The 18072-nt window shown below is 53.6% G+C and overlaps 6 protein-coding genes across 6 annotated transcripts; 2 read left to right on the top strand and 4 right to left on the bottom strand.

The window, feature by feature from the left end:
* Positions 1 to 1283: 1283 nt before the first annotated feature.
* On the top strand, positions 1284 to 2922 carry COL26b_003782 (uncharacterized protein; the record flags this gene model as incomplete). The annotated part of the gene is made up of 2 exons (XM_053176673.1): positions 1284 to 1530; positions 1832 to 2922. The coding sequence occupies 2 exons, from the start codon at positions 1284 to 1286 to the stop codon at positions 2920 to 2922; spliced, it is 1338 nt and encodes a 445-aa protein (XP_053039283.1).
* Positions 2923 to 4167: 1245 nt separating this feature from the next.
* Positions 4168 to 5428, top strand: COL26b_003781 (uncharacterized protein; the record flags this gene model as incomplete). Its single annotated transcript, XM_053176672.1, has 2 exons — positions 4168 to 4916; positions 5146 to 5428. 2 exons carry the CDS (start codon positions 4168 to 4170, stop codon positions 5426 to 5428), a joined length of 1032 nt encoding a protein of 343 aa, XP_053039282.1.
* Positions 5429 to 5898: 470 nt separating this feature from the next.
* Positions 5899 to 7900, bottom strand: COL26b_003780 (uncharacterized protein; the record flags this gene model as incomplete). Its single annotated transcript, XM_053176671.1, has 3 exons — positions 5899 to 7035; positions 7093 to 7194; positions 7250 to 7900. 3 exons carry the CDS (start codon positions 7898 to 7900, stop codon positions 5899 to 5901), a joined length of 1890 nt encoding a protein of 629 aa, XP_053039281.1.
* Positions 7901 to 9888: 1988 nt separating this feature from the next.
* Positions 9889 to 11052, bottom strand: COL26b_003779 (uncharacterized protein; the record flags this gene model as incomplete). The annotated part of the gene is made up of 2 exons (XM_053176670.1): positions 9889 to 10826; positions 10887 to 11052. 2 exons carry the CDS (start codon positions 11050 to 11052, stop codon positions 9889 to 9891), a joined length of 1104 nt encoding a protein of 367 aa, XP_053039280.1.
* Positions 11053 to 11896: 844 nt separating this feature from the next.
* On the bottom strand, positions 11897 to 16145 carry COL26b_003778 (uncharacterized protein; the record flags this gene model as incomplete). The annotated part of the gene is made up of 3 exons (XM_053176669.1): positions 11897 to 14953; positions 15009 to 15669; positions 15718 to 16145. The coding sequence occupies 3 exons, from the start codon at positions 16143 to 16145 to the stop codon at positions 11897 to 11899; spliced, it is 4146 nt and encodes a 1381-aa protein (XP_053039279.1).
* A 1112-nt stretch (positions 16146 to 17257) lies between these two features.
* Positions 17258 to 17993, bottom strand: COL26b_003777 (uncharacterized protein; the record flags this gene model as incomplete). The annotated part of the gene is made up of 5 exons (XM_053176668.1): positions 17258 to 17315; positions 17373 to 17409; positions 17479 to 17763; positions 17833 to 17857; positions 17934 to 17993. The coding sequence occupies 5 exons, from the start codon at positions 17991 to 17993 to the stop codon at positions 17258 to 17260; spliced, it is 465 nt and encodes a 154-aa protein (XP_053039278.1).
* Positions 17994 to 18072: the final 79 nt, after the last annotated feature.

Genomic DNA, 18072 nt, shown 5'->3' with positions numbered 1-18072 from the left:
GGAGCAAGTCTCCAAATGGCAGCCTGAAGGGCGGCAACAGGCACCGTGGTGTTGCTCCAAGCTGCTGTATGCACCGCGAGAGGACCACAGGACCAGGCTTATCGATGGCGTTATCGCCGGGCTAGGCCCAGTTGCATCTATCGGGCATAACGTCCGATAAGCGAGAGCTCACAGGGTACTCAAGCCATGAGCTGAGGTTGAGATTGGAGTGTTGAAAGGGGGCAAGGGGCTTGTTTCTTTTGTCAGGGGAGCTCAACGCCCGACTGCAAACTTCAAGCTTCACGTACCTCAATTGGAGGCCGGCATACTCCCGTACGCCTACCGGCAATAGTATCGGCTAGGTATTCGCAGGTAGGGTACTAGGTAGGTAGGTAGGTAAGGTGTGAACGCAACCATGTGCGTACATCCAATATGGCCAAAAGGCTCCCCGCAATCTTGCTGCCCCCGGGTCCCGGTGCCCCGTGCGCTGTGACCCAGCCCGGTGAGGAGCTGACGGGAACGTATCCTCCCGGGCTGGTTTCCAGTGAGTGAGAGGTGCAGCAGCAGCAGCAGCACCACCACCGGCATGCATATCCTCCACCCCAGCTAGCACCGCTGCACCTCATGCAACGCCCCGAGCAGCCTTCCTCTTCCGAGAACCAGATCCCATCCGCCGGGCACTGCATTAGTCGTGCCCCGACAACAGCTGCACACCTTACCAGGCTCCTGGCATGCCGTAACCGGGACTTCACAGCTGCTGCAACAGCAACCACCACCGATTGCTAGACCAAGGGAACCTCTGGTCCGACCGCGACGACGACTGTCACCTTCACACCCTCACCCCGGCTCGTCGGAGACGGAGACGGCGACGGAGACGTGGAGACACAAAGTCTGGAGTCATGACCCCAACACTGACGACTCCACGCCTCCCACGCATCATTGTTGCCCGACCACGTCCTCCATGACTTGTTGACTTGACACCTTGATAAGCCACCCGTCCTCGAACCACCGCCCGACCGACCGATCGAACCGACGACCTGCACCATCCTACCTCAACAACCTGCCACCAAAGCCAACGAACGCCCAGCACCCCCTTTTGGCTGGTCTCGCCTCCAAGGTCGTCCCCATAAAGCTGTGCCTAGTCCATCCGGAAAGGAAAGCCATAACACCTACTTGGCCAACCTTCTTCCTGCCCTGGACATCGCACGACGCTGTTCGCCCTGATCGGCAACGGTTGCCGACTGTGTGGCACACGACTCCTTGCCTTGCTTTGTCCCTGTCCAGACATGGTCACATCCGACAAGATGGCTTCTACTCCTCCCGCCTCCAGCTCGGCCTCCGACGACGCTGCCCCAGCACCCAGTACCACTTCAAATTCGAGTAGCAACTACGGCGGCATCGACCCGGAAGTTGAGTCGAACCTCTATATTCTACCATACGTATCCGACGAAGGTTTGCGAAGCGATGTTACGGACCGCCGGAAAACAATTGGATCACCTCAGACCGACTATTACCCGCTTCCAACTGGACTTAATAACGTGACGCCTGCTGGTACGCTGTCTTTCACACTAAGCTCCTTGTCCAACCGCCATCTAACTTGCAACTCATTTGCTAGACGTTTATCCTCCGCCAGCCGACGGCTGCCTACTTCTCTCACTGCCCTCTGAACTCATAGACTCAATCCTCGCATACCTGTCGCCTTGCGATTTGGCCATTGTCTCCGAGACTTGTCGTAGCCTCCATGCCCACGCCGCATCCGACGTCCATTGGTATCAAAGGGTGCAAACGAACGTGCCGGGCGTAAAACTCGACACACCGTACCCGTGTAGTACCTACCACGAGCTGTACACAGCCCATGATCCAAGATGGTTTCTACCCAAATACAAGATCTGGTTCTGCGACCGCGACCTCATGGGCAAGATGATTGTCGTGAGGTACGACCCGCGGAGAGGATGCATTGAAGGGTATCAGCTGCTGGCCATCAGCAATCGCACTACATACCAGCACTGGCCTGCCGATACAACCGTCATGATCCATGCGTTCGAGCCGAAAGTCAAGCTCCATTTAGACAAACCGGTACTCCAGTTCTACCCGAATTACCGAGAGCAGTCGCGCAACTTTTATGAGGCGATGAAGAATCGCTTTGCCGCTGAAGTACCCATGGTAATTAACGACCGGTCCGATGCCATGTTCAGCAATTTCCTCCTGGCTCGGCCGCTCGATGCAGCCACGGCCACTTCGAGAATGGGAACGCTCTTCCCATATGGCAATGTTTGGCCTCCTCCAGCGATTCCGGCTCGCCATCGTGTGGCAGGCGTTGTCTCAGGACTGCACGGTGACGACCTCACGCCAACAGATCTGCCGACTCGAAGAGCCGAGGCTTCTGACCAAGCCTTCCGCATCAGACATTGGATGGAGATGGCCGGTGCGCCGGCAGCGGGGCTGTTTGTCGGCGCGGGCCCTGCCGGCCTGATACGGGCTATTCATGCCAATCTTTCGGCGCGAGGCCTACCAGGAGTGCATATCGGCGAGGAGGTTGTCACTTACTCGACGCTGGATCCCATCGTCTACACGCCGACACCGCTCAAGCCATGGCGCGGCATTTGGGTAGGCGACTACAGCGGTCACGGCTGCGAGTTCTTGTTGATCAACCAGCCGGACGACGAAGAAGTATCTGACGAGGAGCTTGGTCTGGTGCGCTCTGCTGATGAGTCGGACGACGAGTGGACACGCCGACGTACGGATGCGAGAGTACACCGAGGCCGTTTGGAAGCAATTAAGCTCACCGGGGACCCTAATGTGCCCAGGGGAGAGTATACCTTCGTTGCAGACGACCTCGGCGAGGCAGGCTTTGTAGGGCTAGCCCAGGAACCTCCCTTCCAGGGCACACGAGTTGTGAAGAGCAAGGGACATGTGGCTGGAACCGGTTTCATGGAAGGTTAGTGCCAGCGTCCTCACTCCGTCGATGATGAATATATGCTAACCGCTCTTTGCTTTCCAGACAGATACATTGAGTCCCAGCTTATGCTTATTTCCCATGACAGACTTGCGCAATACTGGGTCACATTTGGTCACATAAGTTTCTTTGAAAGGGTCAATATCGACGAGTTCATTACACCGTGAGCCCCAGGCGGAAGATTGTTGAGAGTCATGGCATCGAAGAAGACGTGGAAGTGTTGTGTCCGTGTAATGAGTTGGCGGGCTTCGCTGCAGATGCGAACGTTACAGATTTACACATCTTAGCCTAGAGATGGGGAATGAATAACTCAGTAACGCCTCTAAAATACGGTATGCTTGTCAGCTCTCGCGCTCAAATAGAGGTCGTTCCTACAGAGCTTGCTACCCAGGATTAGTGTCGCAATCTGTCGTTGTGAACTGAGCTAAACAGCTTGACCTCGACCCCGCCACCCCACCCCGCAAAACACATGTTGAGTGAGATTAGCGCCATGCGAGAATTTATTTCCTGCTGATTTTCTTCGCTTCTTTGCTCCCGCTTTTATCTGACGTAATGACGAAAACTTTACAATCTTGTCCAGCTCGAATGGCATTCAAAACGCCACCCCTCATTGTTTCACATGCAATTATTCTGGTTGGATGAGGTAAGGCAGGAAACAGCCAGACGGTCGGTCCATTTCTCTACTGGTACGCGAAGTGGCAGTCCCTTAGTCTCTCATCTCAACGTCATTGCGGCTCGCTTTCCCCCCATTTTTTAAGCCTTCCAAACTTGGCGCATCCTTCCGCCTTAGAAGAGTGGTGGTGGTGAGCAAGGATCCTGGCGTTGCTTGACTTTCACACTTGAACCACCCAGCTGTAAACCCGCCTTCAGAACTTTGTCTGCCGCCAAAGTTCCGCATCTTGGGACGACACCTAGTTTACTTTTTTAACCTCGTCCCAATCGCGACTTCATTCACGATAGCAGCACGCGGCTAAATCAGTCTACTCTTGCTGTTGACTTGCTCATTGAGGTCCCGGACCAAGACAGCAAACTTCAGGCTTGCTCTGGTTGGAATCCTGAAACATTACAGCACAGTCCCCGGATTCACACGTTTTGTCTTGTGACGACATCCCCGTCCGGACTGAGATTGCATTCACTTTCATCGCCGTCAGTATCAGCAAACACCTTTGATTACGGCGGAGAGCAGGACCAAACTCATTACCCGAAAATAAGACCCCTCCCCTTCACCCACCATGTCAGACAAGTACATCCTACGGGTGACGGCCGGCCCGAACTATGACGCAGACTCACAAACCGAAGTCCAAGTCAACACCCCGAAGCCCATCAAAATCAGCACGTCACTCGCCGACATTGAGCTCAATGTCCGCATACAGAATTACGCCGGCCTCCCCCGCAAATCACCAACGACCTCATCCTACTTTTCCACGGAGCCTCACTCCAGCAACAATGACCAGTACAGCATCTCCTTCCGCTTCACGCCCAAAAAGCCCGAGGGCTCCTCGGAGCAGGGCATCTCCGCCGCCGACCTCCAGTTCGGCAATGACTTTGACCACCCCATCAGGGACCGTCTGCCGCCGGGCTTCAACACGGCCATGAACATCGTCAAATGGTGGATCGACCCCGGCCTGGAGGGCGACGCCTACGCGGACACGCCGTACCTCTACGGGCCCGCTCTGAGTTCCTTCAACGTAATCCATGCGGGTGCGGGCACCTACGACGAGGAGAAGGGAGGACTCTGGTTTGAGGAGGGAGGCGACGAGGACGGGTTGGAGATGCGGGAGACGGTCGGTGCGCCCGCAACGTCCAAAGAGCGCATGAAGTGGGCGCTGAGGAAAGACAGCAAGGAACAGTGGGTGTTTGAGTACGGCAAGACGTACGGCATGGACTTTTTCAACCCGTACCTGGACTTCTCCAACTTGGCTCTTCGCTTGCCCGGTTTCCAGCTTGCCATCATGAAGTACTGGGACGGACAGGGACTGAGGTGAGTTGACTACCCCTTTTCTCTTCCAGGCTTGGCCGTTCTTGTGTGTTTTACCTGCGATTTTACCCCGCTTTGATTCTTTCATGGTACTCAGTCCCCTCCCCTGGGACTGATTTTGGAATTGGAACTGGGATCGGAATTCAGCGACACTACGCCATGGCACGCCATTCCTGGAAACGAGGAAACCTTTCTTATGTTCACTTCTCATGTCGTTCTTACTTCTTTGCAGGGAAGAAGGGCCGAAGCGCTCACACCAGCTCAGATATGTTCTCCGGAACCGTTCCACCGGCGACGTCTACCTCGTGGTCCTCTTCACCATCCATTACAAGACCGACGTAAACGAGGACGGGACGCTCAAGGCGGATGCTGATGGGCCCAAGGCCGGAGACTTGCCGCCGCCCGACAAGGAGCAACAGGACGCCCATGACGAAACCAAAGCTCTCGACGAGGCCAAGAAGCATTTGGGCCCGGTTCCGCAAGAGGCGGATACGAATGCTGATGATGTGGACTGAGCGATTCGTGGATATGGGTTGGAGGACAATGCATGTGATTCAGGCGCTCGTAGAGTATATACAATTGAGCAGTGGTTTTGAACAGTTTTAGACACCTGTATGGCCTTCACAGAGAAGTTCTGCATTATCGGAATCTATGTATGTGTCTATCTAATACTCGCATCTGGTCTGTAAGGCGGGGAACCCAGTCTCATGAAGTTGGTTCAAAATGCCTGGGAACTTTTTTGCCCACGAACATTGAAGATATGCAGTATGAAGTCGTTGCAAATGATGATGTTATAGAAAATGCGTTGCTGTGCAGATGATCGACATGGCTTGAAATCTTGTCTTGGGTATCTTCATTTACTTTTATGCAAAATCACATCGTCAAATCGACGGCATACCTGTATGGTGCCGATTGCGACCAACATGTCGTTATTATCATCCAAGTAGATAGTCGCGCCTTTCATCTTTGAGGTTCGAGATTCTTTTCACAAGGAATTAGCTTCATACGTTTCAGAGGCAGAAGGATGAGGAGTACTCACGATGGCGAACTTGCTCTTGGCCCGGATCTTCTCACCGAAAAACACGAGCGCCCAAGGAATGAGGGTCAGGCCCGTGGCGATGCCGCCGAGCAGTGCCCCAGCACGGGCCTCGCCGAGATTTCGGAATAATGCACCGGTCACAAGGGGGAATATTCCGCCCAAGATGTTACGGCAGCAGGACTGCGCCGCCAATGCCGAGGAAGCGAACTTATGGTAAATGTCGGCGAAATAGTTGAATGTCGCCAGGTAGACCGAATAGATACCCCACGTAGCGAAGGCAATGCCAATTGCAGGAGCGATCCAATGAACCTCGTGGCGAGCAGTGAATCCGAAGAGGAAGAGACCGATGGGTAGCAGGGTGGCTGTGATACAAGTGAAATAAAGACGCGACTCAGGTGCCTCGGCGGGTAAGCGTCGTCGCATGAAGAGCCAGAATGAAGACAAATTGTCTGGGGCAACATCGGCACGCCACTGAGGCAACTTTAGGAGCTCATCCTGCAGGACTCCAACGATGGTGGCTACCACGGAGCCAACGATCATGGCGCTGAAGAAGTACCCAGAGTGCTCAATATCCCAATTCCTCGTTCGCGAGAATGCCAGTGGGATGCTGCCAAATGTGCAGTACAAGACAGCCCAGGCAAAAGCACACCAGAGGGAGAAGAAGAAGACGACAGGTTCCGTGAAAAGGAGGAGAAATGGTCTGGACACGGAGACGGAAATCATCGTGGCGACAGAAGCTCTCTCCTCGTCCTCCTTTACGAGCCAGCGAAGTCTTTGCGGCGACAGCTGTGTTGAGCATCGTGGACTTGAGCGACACGTTGTAGACGACTTTTCTTGCCCGGAGCATGAGCCTCCTTGGGTATCAGTATCCGAAGTTGAATCCGTCGTGGTGTTGTTGGTGTTGTTCGTCGTGTCCTCTAGCCACACGCCGTAGTGGCCAGCCGTCTCGAGTTGCTCGTACCAGTGGTTAATGAACCTAGCTTTCCTGGAGAGAATGACCGAGCCTCGACTTTCTTTGAAGAGAACAGCAAGAGCAATGACGAGAACCGCGTCGATGATGACTTGATGCCAGAAGATCCATTTCTAGATTGATATTGGTTAGCACGTGTATGGTGTAACAGAAACAGCCGGGAGACAAACCCATGCCATGGTCGGGTCAGTGGCTCCCATACGCTTGGTCATGATGGCAGCAACCAATGGACCTGCCCCCGTCCCGGCCAAGACTGCACCGCTGAAGATGGCCTGGGGTGATGTTAATTACTAATATGAACCCAGGGCACGGGAAATCGGTAAATACCATCGGCGTATTCCTCTGCTCCTTTGCCCAAAGATCCGCAATGACGCCGCCAATGACAGAACTGAAGACGGAGCCGCCCACGCCCACCAGAAAGCGAGCAATGAGCATAGCGGCAAGATTTGGTGCCACGGAGCAGACGGCTTGGAATATGACATAGATCACACCGGATATGATGAAGACGGGATATCTACCCCAGAGTTCTGACAGGGGGGCCAGAACCATGGGCGAGAGGGCGAAACCTATGCAGAATGTGGTGATACCGGTAAGCATTGCCAGACGAGTTGTGTCCAGGTCTGCAGCCATGATGGAGGCCGGGGGCGAGTAGGATCCAGCAGTGTAGGCTGTCAAGAAGGTGGCGATGCATGAGAGGGCCAACATTAGGTATTTGCGTCTGTGAGGCCATTGCAGAGGATTGGAGAAGCGGTTGAGATCCGGGGCCGGTGGAAGCGGTGGTGACTCTGGTGACTCGAGAAAAGCTGGCTCAGGAATAACCGATTCGAAGGTGAGGTATTGGTAGGTGATGGGGCTGTTCTCGTCAAGAGGAGGGGTTTCCGAGCCAGGTTGGAGAGAGGTTTGGAGGAGCGAGGGTGACTGCCCCGTTGCGCCAGAGCCCTGGGGCGCCTTCTCGATATCGTGGCTTGAGCTCGTCATTGTTGCCGAGGTGTGTGAGGAAGTGCAAAGACGACGGGCTATATCGAAGGCGGCGGCAGCGGCCTGATCAGAAACCTAAGTATCTGCAGGCAAGTAAGTTGCTGACAATTCCGGAATCCATGACCGGCCTCCACACGGTGCACAGATGAGATCCAAAAAGAGGGTGCGCAAAAGCCGAGAGAAGCAGGCAAGTGACGTTCCTGGAGTTTGCATCGAGGGCGTGGCAGGATGTTATATTATAGGACCGGATATGCGGCCAGGTGAGCGGGAATAAGAGAAGAGGGACCCGGCTGGCTGTGCCCTACCCTGGCAAGCCCGGCCTGGTCAATCTGCACACGACTGGTTCCTTGCTCCTTTCCCCCCTTGGCAGCATGGCACCGCTGGCACCTATCCGTATTCGTAGGCGGTCAGGGTCCCGGATGGGGATTGGAGACTGCAGATTGGAGAACGAGTATGCCAGATGCCGGATGGCAGATGGGAGATGCGATTGTTGGCAGCTCAGCTCAGCCCAACTCGAGGCGGGAGGAAGGCCGGTCTCCGACCTCGTCCGCCGTCTGCGTGCGACAGGCCAACGCAAATCGTATCCCGGTCCGCTGTGCTGTGCCTCGGATGCGCAGTTGTGGACGGTACCCCGCGAATCTTGGTAATATCGAGTTCAGCGAAACGGATCTCGACATGATGTGTTGTGCTGACCCGGCCGTGTTTGCCGTTTGCCGGAGCGAAGGGAAGGGGAGGGAAGCGAAGCGAAGCGACGCGGGGAGGATCAGCCCGCGTGCAGCGACACCACCTCATCAGCCTCAGTCAGGGAGGGCGCGTCTCGGGGTCGCTGCTAATTAGCTCGCTCAGGACTCAGGTTGTCATCGCTCGTCATCCTGCCTGATGCTGCTGTCCCGGTCTAGGGGATGGCGGGAACCAAAATTTGATGGTAGATGCAGTCGCAGATCGCCAACAGACGGTCCATCCATGCCGCCAATGTCACACTTACGGCTTGCCAGGTTGTTCCACTTCGCTCAAACTGGCATATCGACATCGAAGACAGACAGACTGCGGCTGCTGCTTCTCTCATGATGCTGGCAAGGGCCAGACCGAAACCAAACCACGGGCATGGAAACCCGCGTGGGTTTAGTGACGGGGTCGTCTCGTTGCCAAGAGTCGACCCCGGGGGTCATCTGGGGTGGTCGCATGGCCATGAGCAAGCGAGCTGCTTTGACAAGTGCCTGAATCGTCCGTCCGTCCGTTTGTCCCCGCCATCTCTAACCAATCTGGGAATGAACCGGCATCTACGTCTCGACTCTTTTTTCGTTCCCATCCTATTCCCGGGTGGTCTGGGCGAGTGCGCAAGACTCAAGTAGCCGCAGAGACGGCGTCATCTTGAGACGGAGTGGTGCATCGGTTACCGGCTATTCCTAGCCTTTGAATGATGGAGTCGTGATGATGCTAAGCTGGTCCGTTCTGATCTGGTCCAGTCTGGTCTGGGGAGCCTACCGTTGGAGAGCCGATTGAAGCAGACACAGACACGGTGTGAGATTTAGTGTGAGATCACCGAGATGGCAAAATGTCGGCAAAGACCCAAAATCAAAGTCACATCCACGTTGGATGTGCCAAGCTTACGTGGAGTAGACGCGATTAATGACTTTTTTAAACCCTGTTATTCCCGATGCTCCACGGCATCGGTGAGATTCCTTGATCCTTGTTGGCTATTTATAATGCCCTGACCAATCCTCTCTTCTTGACCAAACCTCAGAACCTCTTATTCCATTCTCCTCATCCCCTTGCCCCCGCCATTACCTGGAATAACTGAAAACAAAAACTTCTTTTGCGCGCGTCCGTGTCCTTTTGTGTGTAATCCAACAAATTGTACCGAGGACTTTTGGTACGCTCGGTCGAATTAATCCAACAGCTCATCGCCTTTTCTTCGTCAGCCTTCCTATGCCGGTAGTTCGCTGGTGAATGAACGAAGAATTCCGGTCTTTCCGCGAACCATGTTCTTAGTTTTGGTTGACGGCCTGCATGTAAGTGCCAGTGAGAGAAGTCTGGTGGTACGTGCCAGCGGGCGGGTTCTGAGGGTAGGCATCGGTAGGAGTAGCCTGGTCGGGGGATCCAGTAGTAGAAGTAGGCTGGATGTAAGTCGTTGCCGAAGGAGAACTCTGGATAGATGGTCCAGCAGTAGTCGGACTCTGAATATAGCTGTCACCGGGCAGTTCGGCCGGTTGAAGCTGGATTTGGTGCTGCGGGTGAGGTTGGTAAGCAATGTAGTTGCGCTGGGAACCCACGGTGCTTTGAGGATAAGAACGCGAACCACGATCCTGATAGGCTGGAAAGATTTCCGTCTGCGTTCCGCCGCCGTACTGAGTCGGGGTCAGGTCCTGAAGCTGGTACTCATCTTGGTTCTGTTGAGCGCTTCCGTTCTGCATGCCCTCCGGACGAGGAAGTGGGCAAGGGGCGCGATGACCAAAAGGGAAGGCACCTTCGTCCGCGGACGGCGAGTGCGCAGTTTCGCCGTATGTAGGTTCCCACCGACCAAGGCTGCTGTTAGCCAGGCGAGCGTTGCCATCTTTGACCGCTTCACGGCTACGACACCATGCCTTGAGAATGGCAATGGCGATGAGCGAAAGAATGATTCCACCAACGACACTGGGGATGATAATGATTAACTGCGGGTTGGGCGCGCTGTTATCACTGGCCTCCGGAGCTGGCACCCCACTGTTGGTGGGGGTTGCAAGCCCGCTGGTCGCCGTCTGTGAAGCAGAAGCCGAAGTCGTGGCGAAAGTAGTCGGCTCCGTGAACCACAGAGTTGATCCACCTGTAGTAGGCCTAGTGACTGTCTTGAATGACGAAGTGATTTCGGCGGACTTCGTGGACTTTGCGGTAGCAGAGGTCGCAACATTGGAAGTCTTCGTGGTAGCAGGTTCGGCAGTGGCCGTGGCTAGTTTCTCATGTAAGTGACTTACTTCAAAAAGTCAAATCGTATTGAAGCTGAACTTACTCAATTTCTTCCTTCCGCGGGTTGCAACTGCGCCGCCCGAGTTCCACGCCGAGTCACTGGAAGCTGATACGGGAGGCTGACGGCCAGACTTGGAAGTCTCCGTAACCATGGCAATGTAGCCCATGGTCTTGCCGTCGGCAAGACCGCTGTGATCGATCTTCTCCATCTTGAACAGACTTAAGAGATGAAAGTTTCCCTGCGTTTTTCTGATGTCAGATTAAATTGAGAGATATGGGGGTGAAGGGCAGCACTCACGATCTGGGCTGGCAGTTGTAAAGTGAAGGACGAGTCCGTGAGAAATTGGAACTCGCAGGTAATATTGGAAGCCTGAGAACTGTTGAAAAGGAGACAGCTCGACAGGATATAGTCAAACTCAGAGTGAGAGCTAGCTGATCTCGCTCACAGATAGCGAATGTAGCGACGCAAAGGAGAGAATAGAGTATGGGGAAGTGTCGATGGTAAAGCGAGTGAGGATGGGTTGGCAGGAAGAAAAGTTTGCTTCTCAGGCAGGGTCGGTGAATATTATTCAACCCAGGCGTTCTGCCGCGTCTCGTCTCTCCCTTCAACAGCTTGGGATGAAAAGCCGGAGCGGTCAGGGGCGCGTCTTCAGTCCTTGAGGAAGCTGCTCAAGCGGTAACTACCCTGCTCTTTCCTTCTTCAAGTGGCGGAAGAGGAAGGAAAAAAATCTTCTAGTGCCTCTTGAGCGTGGGGGATGGATGGGTGGTTGAAGGACGTGTCATTGGCCGATGAGGGCGAGGGCTGAGGTGGGCGACTCATCACGATGTAGAGGCTAGACTGCGTTGAGTTATGTGCGGCTGTGAACTGTATGCGACAAAGGGGGTGGTGCTTTGCGGACGTAGGTTCTCTGAATGCATCAGAAGATGGGGATGTACAGAAGGAAAGCTTCCAGAAACACATCTTGGCAAGCGGAACACATTGGACGGGAGTGATGTTGACTATAAACTGTATATACACACAAGTTGCAAGTTGCAAAAGACTCTTGGCTCTATCTAGAGGTCTTCCTCAATGAGTCTGGGAAACACACTACCCCTGAGCTGCAGCTCATCGAATCCGCCCTCCTCGACCACTTGACCCTCTTCCATAACAATGATGCGATCAGCCATGCGCATCATTTCTCTGTTGTGTGTGACAACGATGACACTCGTACCGCTGTTTACCTGATCCTTCAACACTCTTCCGATAGTCTGCCTGATGAAATCCGCAGTTTGTCCATCCAGTGCGCTAGTGGGCTCGTCCATGATCAATAGACGTGGTCTTCTGACGATGGCTCTTGCAATACAGATGCGTTGGGCCTGACCTCCAGATAAGTCTTGTCCACCATCGCCGATCATCGTATTGTAACCTTGAGGGAGTGAGATGATGAAGTCGTGGATGCCCGCGGCCTGGGCAGCTCTTTGCAAGTTGTTGGGATGGCGCAGGTCTGATGCATCTGCAAGGCCATAGACGATGTTCTCCGAGACCGAGGTTGGGAAGAGGAACGGCGTCTGCGGCACGTAAGAGACGAGAGAGCAAAGTTGAGATTTGCTGATTCGGTTGAACTCGACTCCTGCGTAGGTCAAATGAGCCATCTGGGTTTGGCCGGCAGAGTTCGATCGAGATGGCTGATAAATTCCCAGGAGCAGAGAAAGAATGGTGCTCTTGCCGCATCCTGAAGGACCGACTATTGCCGCGTAAGTTCCTTGGTCAAGTTGCAGAGAAATATTGTGCAAAACTTGGTGCTCGGGGCGCGATGGGTATGAGAACTCGAGGTTGCGCATATTGATTGGAAACAGGGTGCTGAGAACTCGGCGATCGTCTGTCTCGGATTTCTCGGATGGCAAGGTAGCAAGACGGATCATGCGTGATGCGGCGGCTTGCGAGACTGAGAGTTGCGGAATACAGTTGACCATCGAGCCTGCCTGGCCGACACAGAAAAGGAGTAGATTGACGACTTGCTGAAGGCTGGCAGGCGACAGTTCGGTCTGATCAGCCGAGAGGTAGATGCCATAGTAAAAGACGAGGGCAATGACGAAGTAGTTCATGGACTGGTTGAGACCAAACAGCGCGCCTATTCTCCAACCTCTTTCACTTCCGAAGTCGTAAATCGTCCTGATATACTTGGCGTGCCGCTGACTGAAGTGCTTCTCTAATGTAAATGCTCGGGTGAAGCGGATATTGACGAGGACATCTCTCACGAAAGATGCCGTTTTGCTCGCAGCTTCATCGCAAGTCAAATCCCAATTGGCGCTGGTGAAAGCAAGGATCTTGACGGTTGCCAGGATGATTGGTGTCGTGGCGATGGCTACAAGCGTCAGCTTCCAAGAGATTGTTAGAGCCCAGAGTGTCGACACCGCGACCATGACAGTCACCATCAGAACAATTGGTGCAAAGCGAGAAACCAAGTTTCTCATCTCCTCTGCATCGCGGTCTAGAGACTCGCTGATGCGCCGCGCGGAGTTCGTGTCTCCGTCGAACCATGCCTTTGGCTGCTGAAGGATGCGTTTCAGTCCCTCGAGGCGAAGAGAGCAGATCCAGGCTTGACCAACAGCCTCCATGGCATATCGCTCAAGGTACATCGAAGCACCACTGATGACTGCAATGATGATCATGTAGATGACCCACTCTTTGCTGGCAGCCAGTCTATTCCCATCCTCCCAGAAAGTGGCGAGGAGTCGAGCGAAGCAGTAGGAAAAAGCAGGATTGCATCCAGCGGCGATGACGCAGGAAAAGAGACCAACAATAAGTTTGGACCTGTCTTTGTCTGACAAGTTTGGCCAAACACTGCGAAGGACAGAACTGAGGGGCACGACATTGGTGCATGAAGGCTTGGCTACCTCCATGTTTGTCTCCTGGCCAAGGTCTTGGGTGCCATGACTTTCGGCATCGTCAGAGGTGACGAACTGGGTTGCACTTGGCTGGCGATGTACTCGAGTTGAGTTTGCGCGAGAGTTCCGTGTGGCGTCACCTGCGATCTGAAAGGCGGCTATGCTTGACCGGTTCGGGGCTTGGACAGAATCGTGATGGGAGGGGGCCTGGTCGTAGAAAGAACCTCTGATACTCTCCCACTCGGTCGAAATATCAGCGCTCTCCGAAAGAGGTAGAGCCCTACTGAACCCAGTCAACGAGTTTGGACGTGCTGCATTCATACCCCATTTGCTTGTGTAGGCGGAGGTGAGCTCCATGGAGTTGCACCAAGTAGATCTCTTGGTAGCGCGAGCCTGGCGAGAGTCTCTGAAAGAGTGCAACCCTTCGATTCCAATGGGGATGTGCTGAATCTGGGACTCTGTCATTTCATCGTTGACTTCACCCATCGACATATCGGCTTGCTCTGGACTCATCTCCATGCAAGTTTCGTTTGGTCCTGAATCCATTCGTGCAAATAGGCCATCTCGGGCTCTTGACAATGTCTTCCGAGTGCCTTGCTGGATAACCTCTCTGTTTTCCAAGACGTAGACGAAGTCGTTGTCCGCAATCTGAGACAAGTCGTGGGTGATGATGATTGTCGTCTTGTCTTTTCGCCAGCAGCGAACCGCCTCCATGACGAGTTGCTTGGTGGATTGATCTAGTCCACTAGTGGCCTCGTCAAGAATCAGAACCGGAGGATCTCTGACCCTGGCTCGCGCAATGGCAAGACGCTGCTTCTGGCCACCGCTAAGACCGCTGCCGACGGAGTCGATCAACGTGTCTAGACCTTGGTCCAAGGTTGCTATCGTAGACTGCAGAAGTGCCATGTCACAGGCTTGCTTAACTTCTTCCATGGAGACGAAGTTGGGTGCAGGGTGACCGAGGGTAACATTGTCGCGAAGGGTGCCTTGAAAGATGACACTAGACTGCTGGACCAGGGTGACATTCCTGCGGAGCCATTCTTTATCCAGTGTGCCAATGTTACGGCCGTCGACAAGTATATCTCCGTACCAGGTGTCGTAGAAGTTGACCAAGAGGCTGCCGAGAGTGCTTTTTCCGGAGCCACTCTTGCCGACAACGAAGCATGTCTGTCCAGCGGGAAAGTGAAGCGAAACTCTGCTGAATATTATGTGTTGAGGGTTCGACGAGTATGCAAAGGTCACCTGAAGATGTTACTTAAATACCCATGATATGGTTCTGAGGGAACTTCGTCTTTACCTCCTTGACTTTGATATCTCCATGACAGGTCTCCGGGGTGACCAAGGCCTGACTCGCTCTCTGCGGTCGTCTATCGGGAGAGATTCCTGTCGTCTGCTTGAGATGCTGGCCGGCGGACATACCCTTGACGAGGATGAGCCATTGAGGGATGACATTCGCTATTCCTTGAAAAGCCGTCAAAGTCGCGTAGAAAGTCGTAAGAATCTGTCCTGCGTTGGCGCCGAGCGTCACCAGCCAAAGACCGACCCAAAAGCCGCCCACGAAGAGACAAGAGATCCAACATTGCATATAGGAAATTTGAATGGCATTGCAATGAGCCTGAATCATGTGCTGCTCCTTCGAGGCTTTGATGGTGTTGTGATACTGCCACACCTCTTGGTTGAAGCCGTTATAAATCTTGACCAGGTCGATACCGCTGACTGAGGCGTTGACTTGCTTAGAAGCGTCATCGAGATGCTGCCGTTGCTTTTCGATCGCGGGACCCAGCTTGCGGTTTACCACATACATGACGGCTGCAGACATGGGCGCCGTCATAATCAAGAAAAGAGTCAGCTTCGCAGAAAATGCGAAAGCCACAGTGATGCAGGCAATGGATGAGAAGATGTCTGTAAGCAAGAAACCGAAGACTTGAGACGTTGCCATCTGTAGATCGCGGATTTGTCTAGTTGATGTCAGCAAGGAGCAGGAGCTTCACGGGATGACGACTCACGATTCGACCCGAACAAGAATACTAGGCGTTCCATCGGCCTGGCAATCATACCATGACATTCTCTGATGCAGAAGATCCTGAAATATGTTCTGTCTAGCCTGTCTAGCCTGGAACTCGCCAAAGAGGATCCAAGACGACATGAGTGAGGCGTTGGCACCCAGTGCTCCTAATCCGACGCAGCAGAGAATAACGCACCATCTTGACGTCTGGGATAAAGCGTCGGCGTCGTCCAAGATGCCACTGCCGTAGTCTGCGATGACCTGGAAAATTTGACCGAGGATGAGCGCGTACCCTATCTTCACTGCAGCGCAAATGCAGGCAGCTACGACGGCAAGAACCAGGATTGACAAGTGCTTCCACTCCGTAAAAGCGAAGAGATGCTTCCAGGTAGCCGTTTCCCGGGGCTGTGAATCGGGATCCTGATCCATGGCGATGGGATTGTCCTGTGGCCTAGGGAAATGCAGGATTTTGGGGGTGCCAGAGATGATGGAAGAGAGAAATCTCTAGATAGAGCTTAGAAGGAAAGAGTCACTGGAAGAACAGGCAGAAAAGACCTGGGCGGGTCTTGAGGAGCATGGCGAGTTGGTGCTACCCTCGAGGGTAGTGATTCTCGATGTGGGTTGCTGGAGGGAGAAGATGCGCATATGGTGCCTGCTAGTTTCTTTGTGGCTGGACGATATCTGCATCGTGGACTCCAGCTAGGTGTGCCTGTGTGCCTATGTGCAAGCGTATCCTCTTGAAGTAGCACTCGGCTGTCATTCTGAATCGTAGGTAAGAAGCTGCATTGTAGGCATTCTTTGTTGAGAATCTCCGAGTCCATGACAAGGGCAACGAAAGTAGGATTTGGGAATGAAAGAGGAAACGAAGCAAAGGAACTCTCCGCGATCAGTAGCAATAGCATTAGACCATTAACATGTCTTTCAGAGAGCTGGGGTCTTGTTCAATGTTCTTGAAAGCCAGGGAGACAGTCCTGAGTTTCGGAAATCTTTGAATCAAAGACAGGACCATGAATGATGACCTTTACAGAAGTTTCTCGAACTCGCATCAGCCTTGCAGAGAGTTCTTTGACGCACAAACTTCTCAAGCCGTGTCTTGTACGCAAGTGGCATCCCCCGTCGTGAAAGAGCGCCGAAAACACAATGTATTGTGTCGTCACAATTGCAAAGAGCAGCATCGAATATGAAAGATTCTTGTTGATATTTGCTTGACGTAAAACTTGACCGAGAAGGTCGAGAGTGAAAAACGAGGCTTGGACGGGATGCGTCCCATCCGCCGTACGCTGTATATGAGCGAAACTCCAATTCATGGCAGCGATCCAGAGCCGAGTGCGATGCTATGCAGTCAGCGACCGGCTCGCGGTTCTTCCCTCATAATTCATTTCTAAGAGACCAGAAAACGCCTCGTGATACCCATCTGAGGCGACTGACAGGATCCCTTTCGCTTGCGATGCGTTGGCCACAAAGGTGGCTCAACATCTTGACGGCTCATTCACTCGGATGCTTGCGATAGCCTGACAAATTGATATTGTTCGGAACGCACTTTAGGCCTTGCCTGCTTGAGCCTTCTCGTAGATCCAGTCGTTCAGACCCTTGCGGTTTCTGAGATAAACTGTCAGCCTTGGCTTTGGTAGGGTAAAATGGGTTGGCTGATCCTACCTGGCAATCTCAATGGCGTAGAACTGCATGCGCGGCACTGAATCTCTAGTCAACTTATGCCCTCCAGCACTCAGACAGCGCAGACAGCGTCTGCGAAGAGACCTACCGAAAATGACGTCGTGCTGGCCGTACTCGACATCAGGCTTGGAGCGAACCATTGTGCCGAAGTTGTAGTCGTCAACCCTCTTCTCGTAGGCCATCATGAACTTCCTCCAGCGCTCCTTGCCGTTCTTGCTCTTCATCTCATCCTCATTGATGGTCGCAGCGGGGTCGAACTCGGGGAAGTCCGTCTGGAGGTGCTCGTAGATCTCGTCGTCGATCTTGGTTAGGCGCAGCGAAGAGCCCTTGACCTTCTCAAGGATTTTCCAGTATGTTTCCATGTGCTGGACGACTGCGGACAGGAGCGAATTAGCTTGTTTCTTTCTCGCTCGGAGTGCATTTACAACATGGGTTTACGTACCCTTGACCGCGAACTGCTTCTCGATCTGACCATGAGAGCAGAGGAGTCAGCGCATCGCTTATTTGATCTGGGGAATGAATGTCCGTGGATTGAGGGCTTACATCCTCGAGGTTGTCAGCCTCCTCGGCGTTGAAGTTGTTGGGAACCTGTTGCATAGACATCTTGATATCTTTTGCGACGGGTTTGTGTCGGATGATACGGCTTGTACGTAGGCAGATTCAATCGGGCGCAAGGAGAGGT

The sequence above is a fragment of the Colletotrichum chrysophilum genome (genome assembly GCF_026319265.1).
Source record: "Colletotrichum chrysophilum strain AFK26 chromosome Unknown scaffold_22, whole genome shotgun sequence".
In the NCBI taxonomy this organism is placed as follows: Eukaryota; Fungi; Ascomycota; class Sordariomycetes; order Glomerellales; family Glomerellaceae; genus Colletotrichum; species Colletotrichum chrysophilum.
This window is presented reverse-complemented; position numbering and strand designations above follow the sequence as displayed.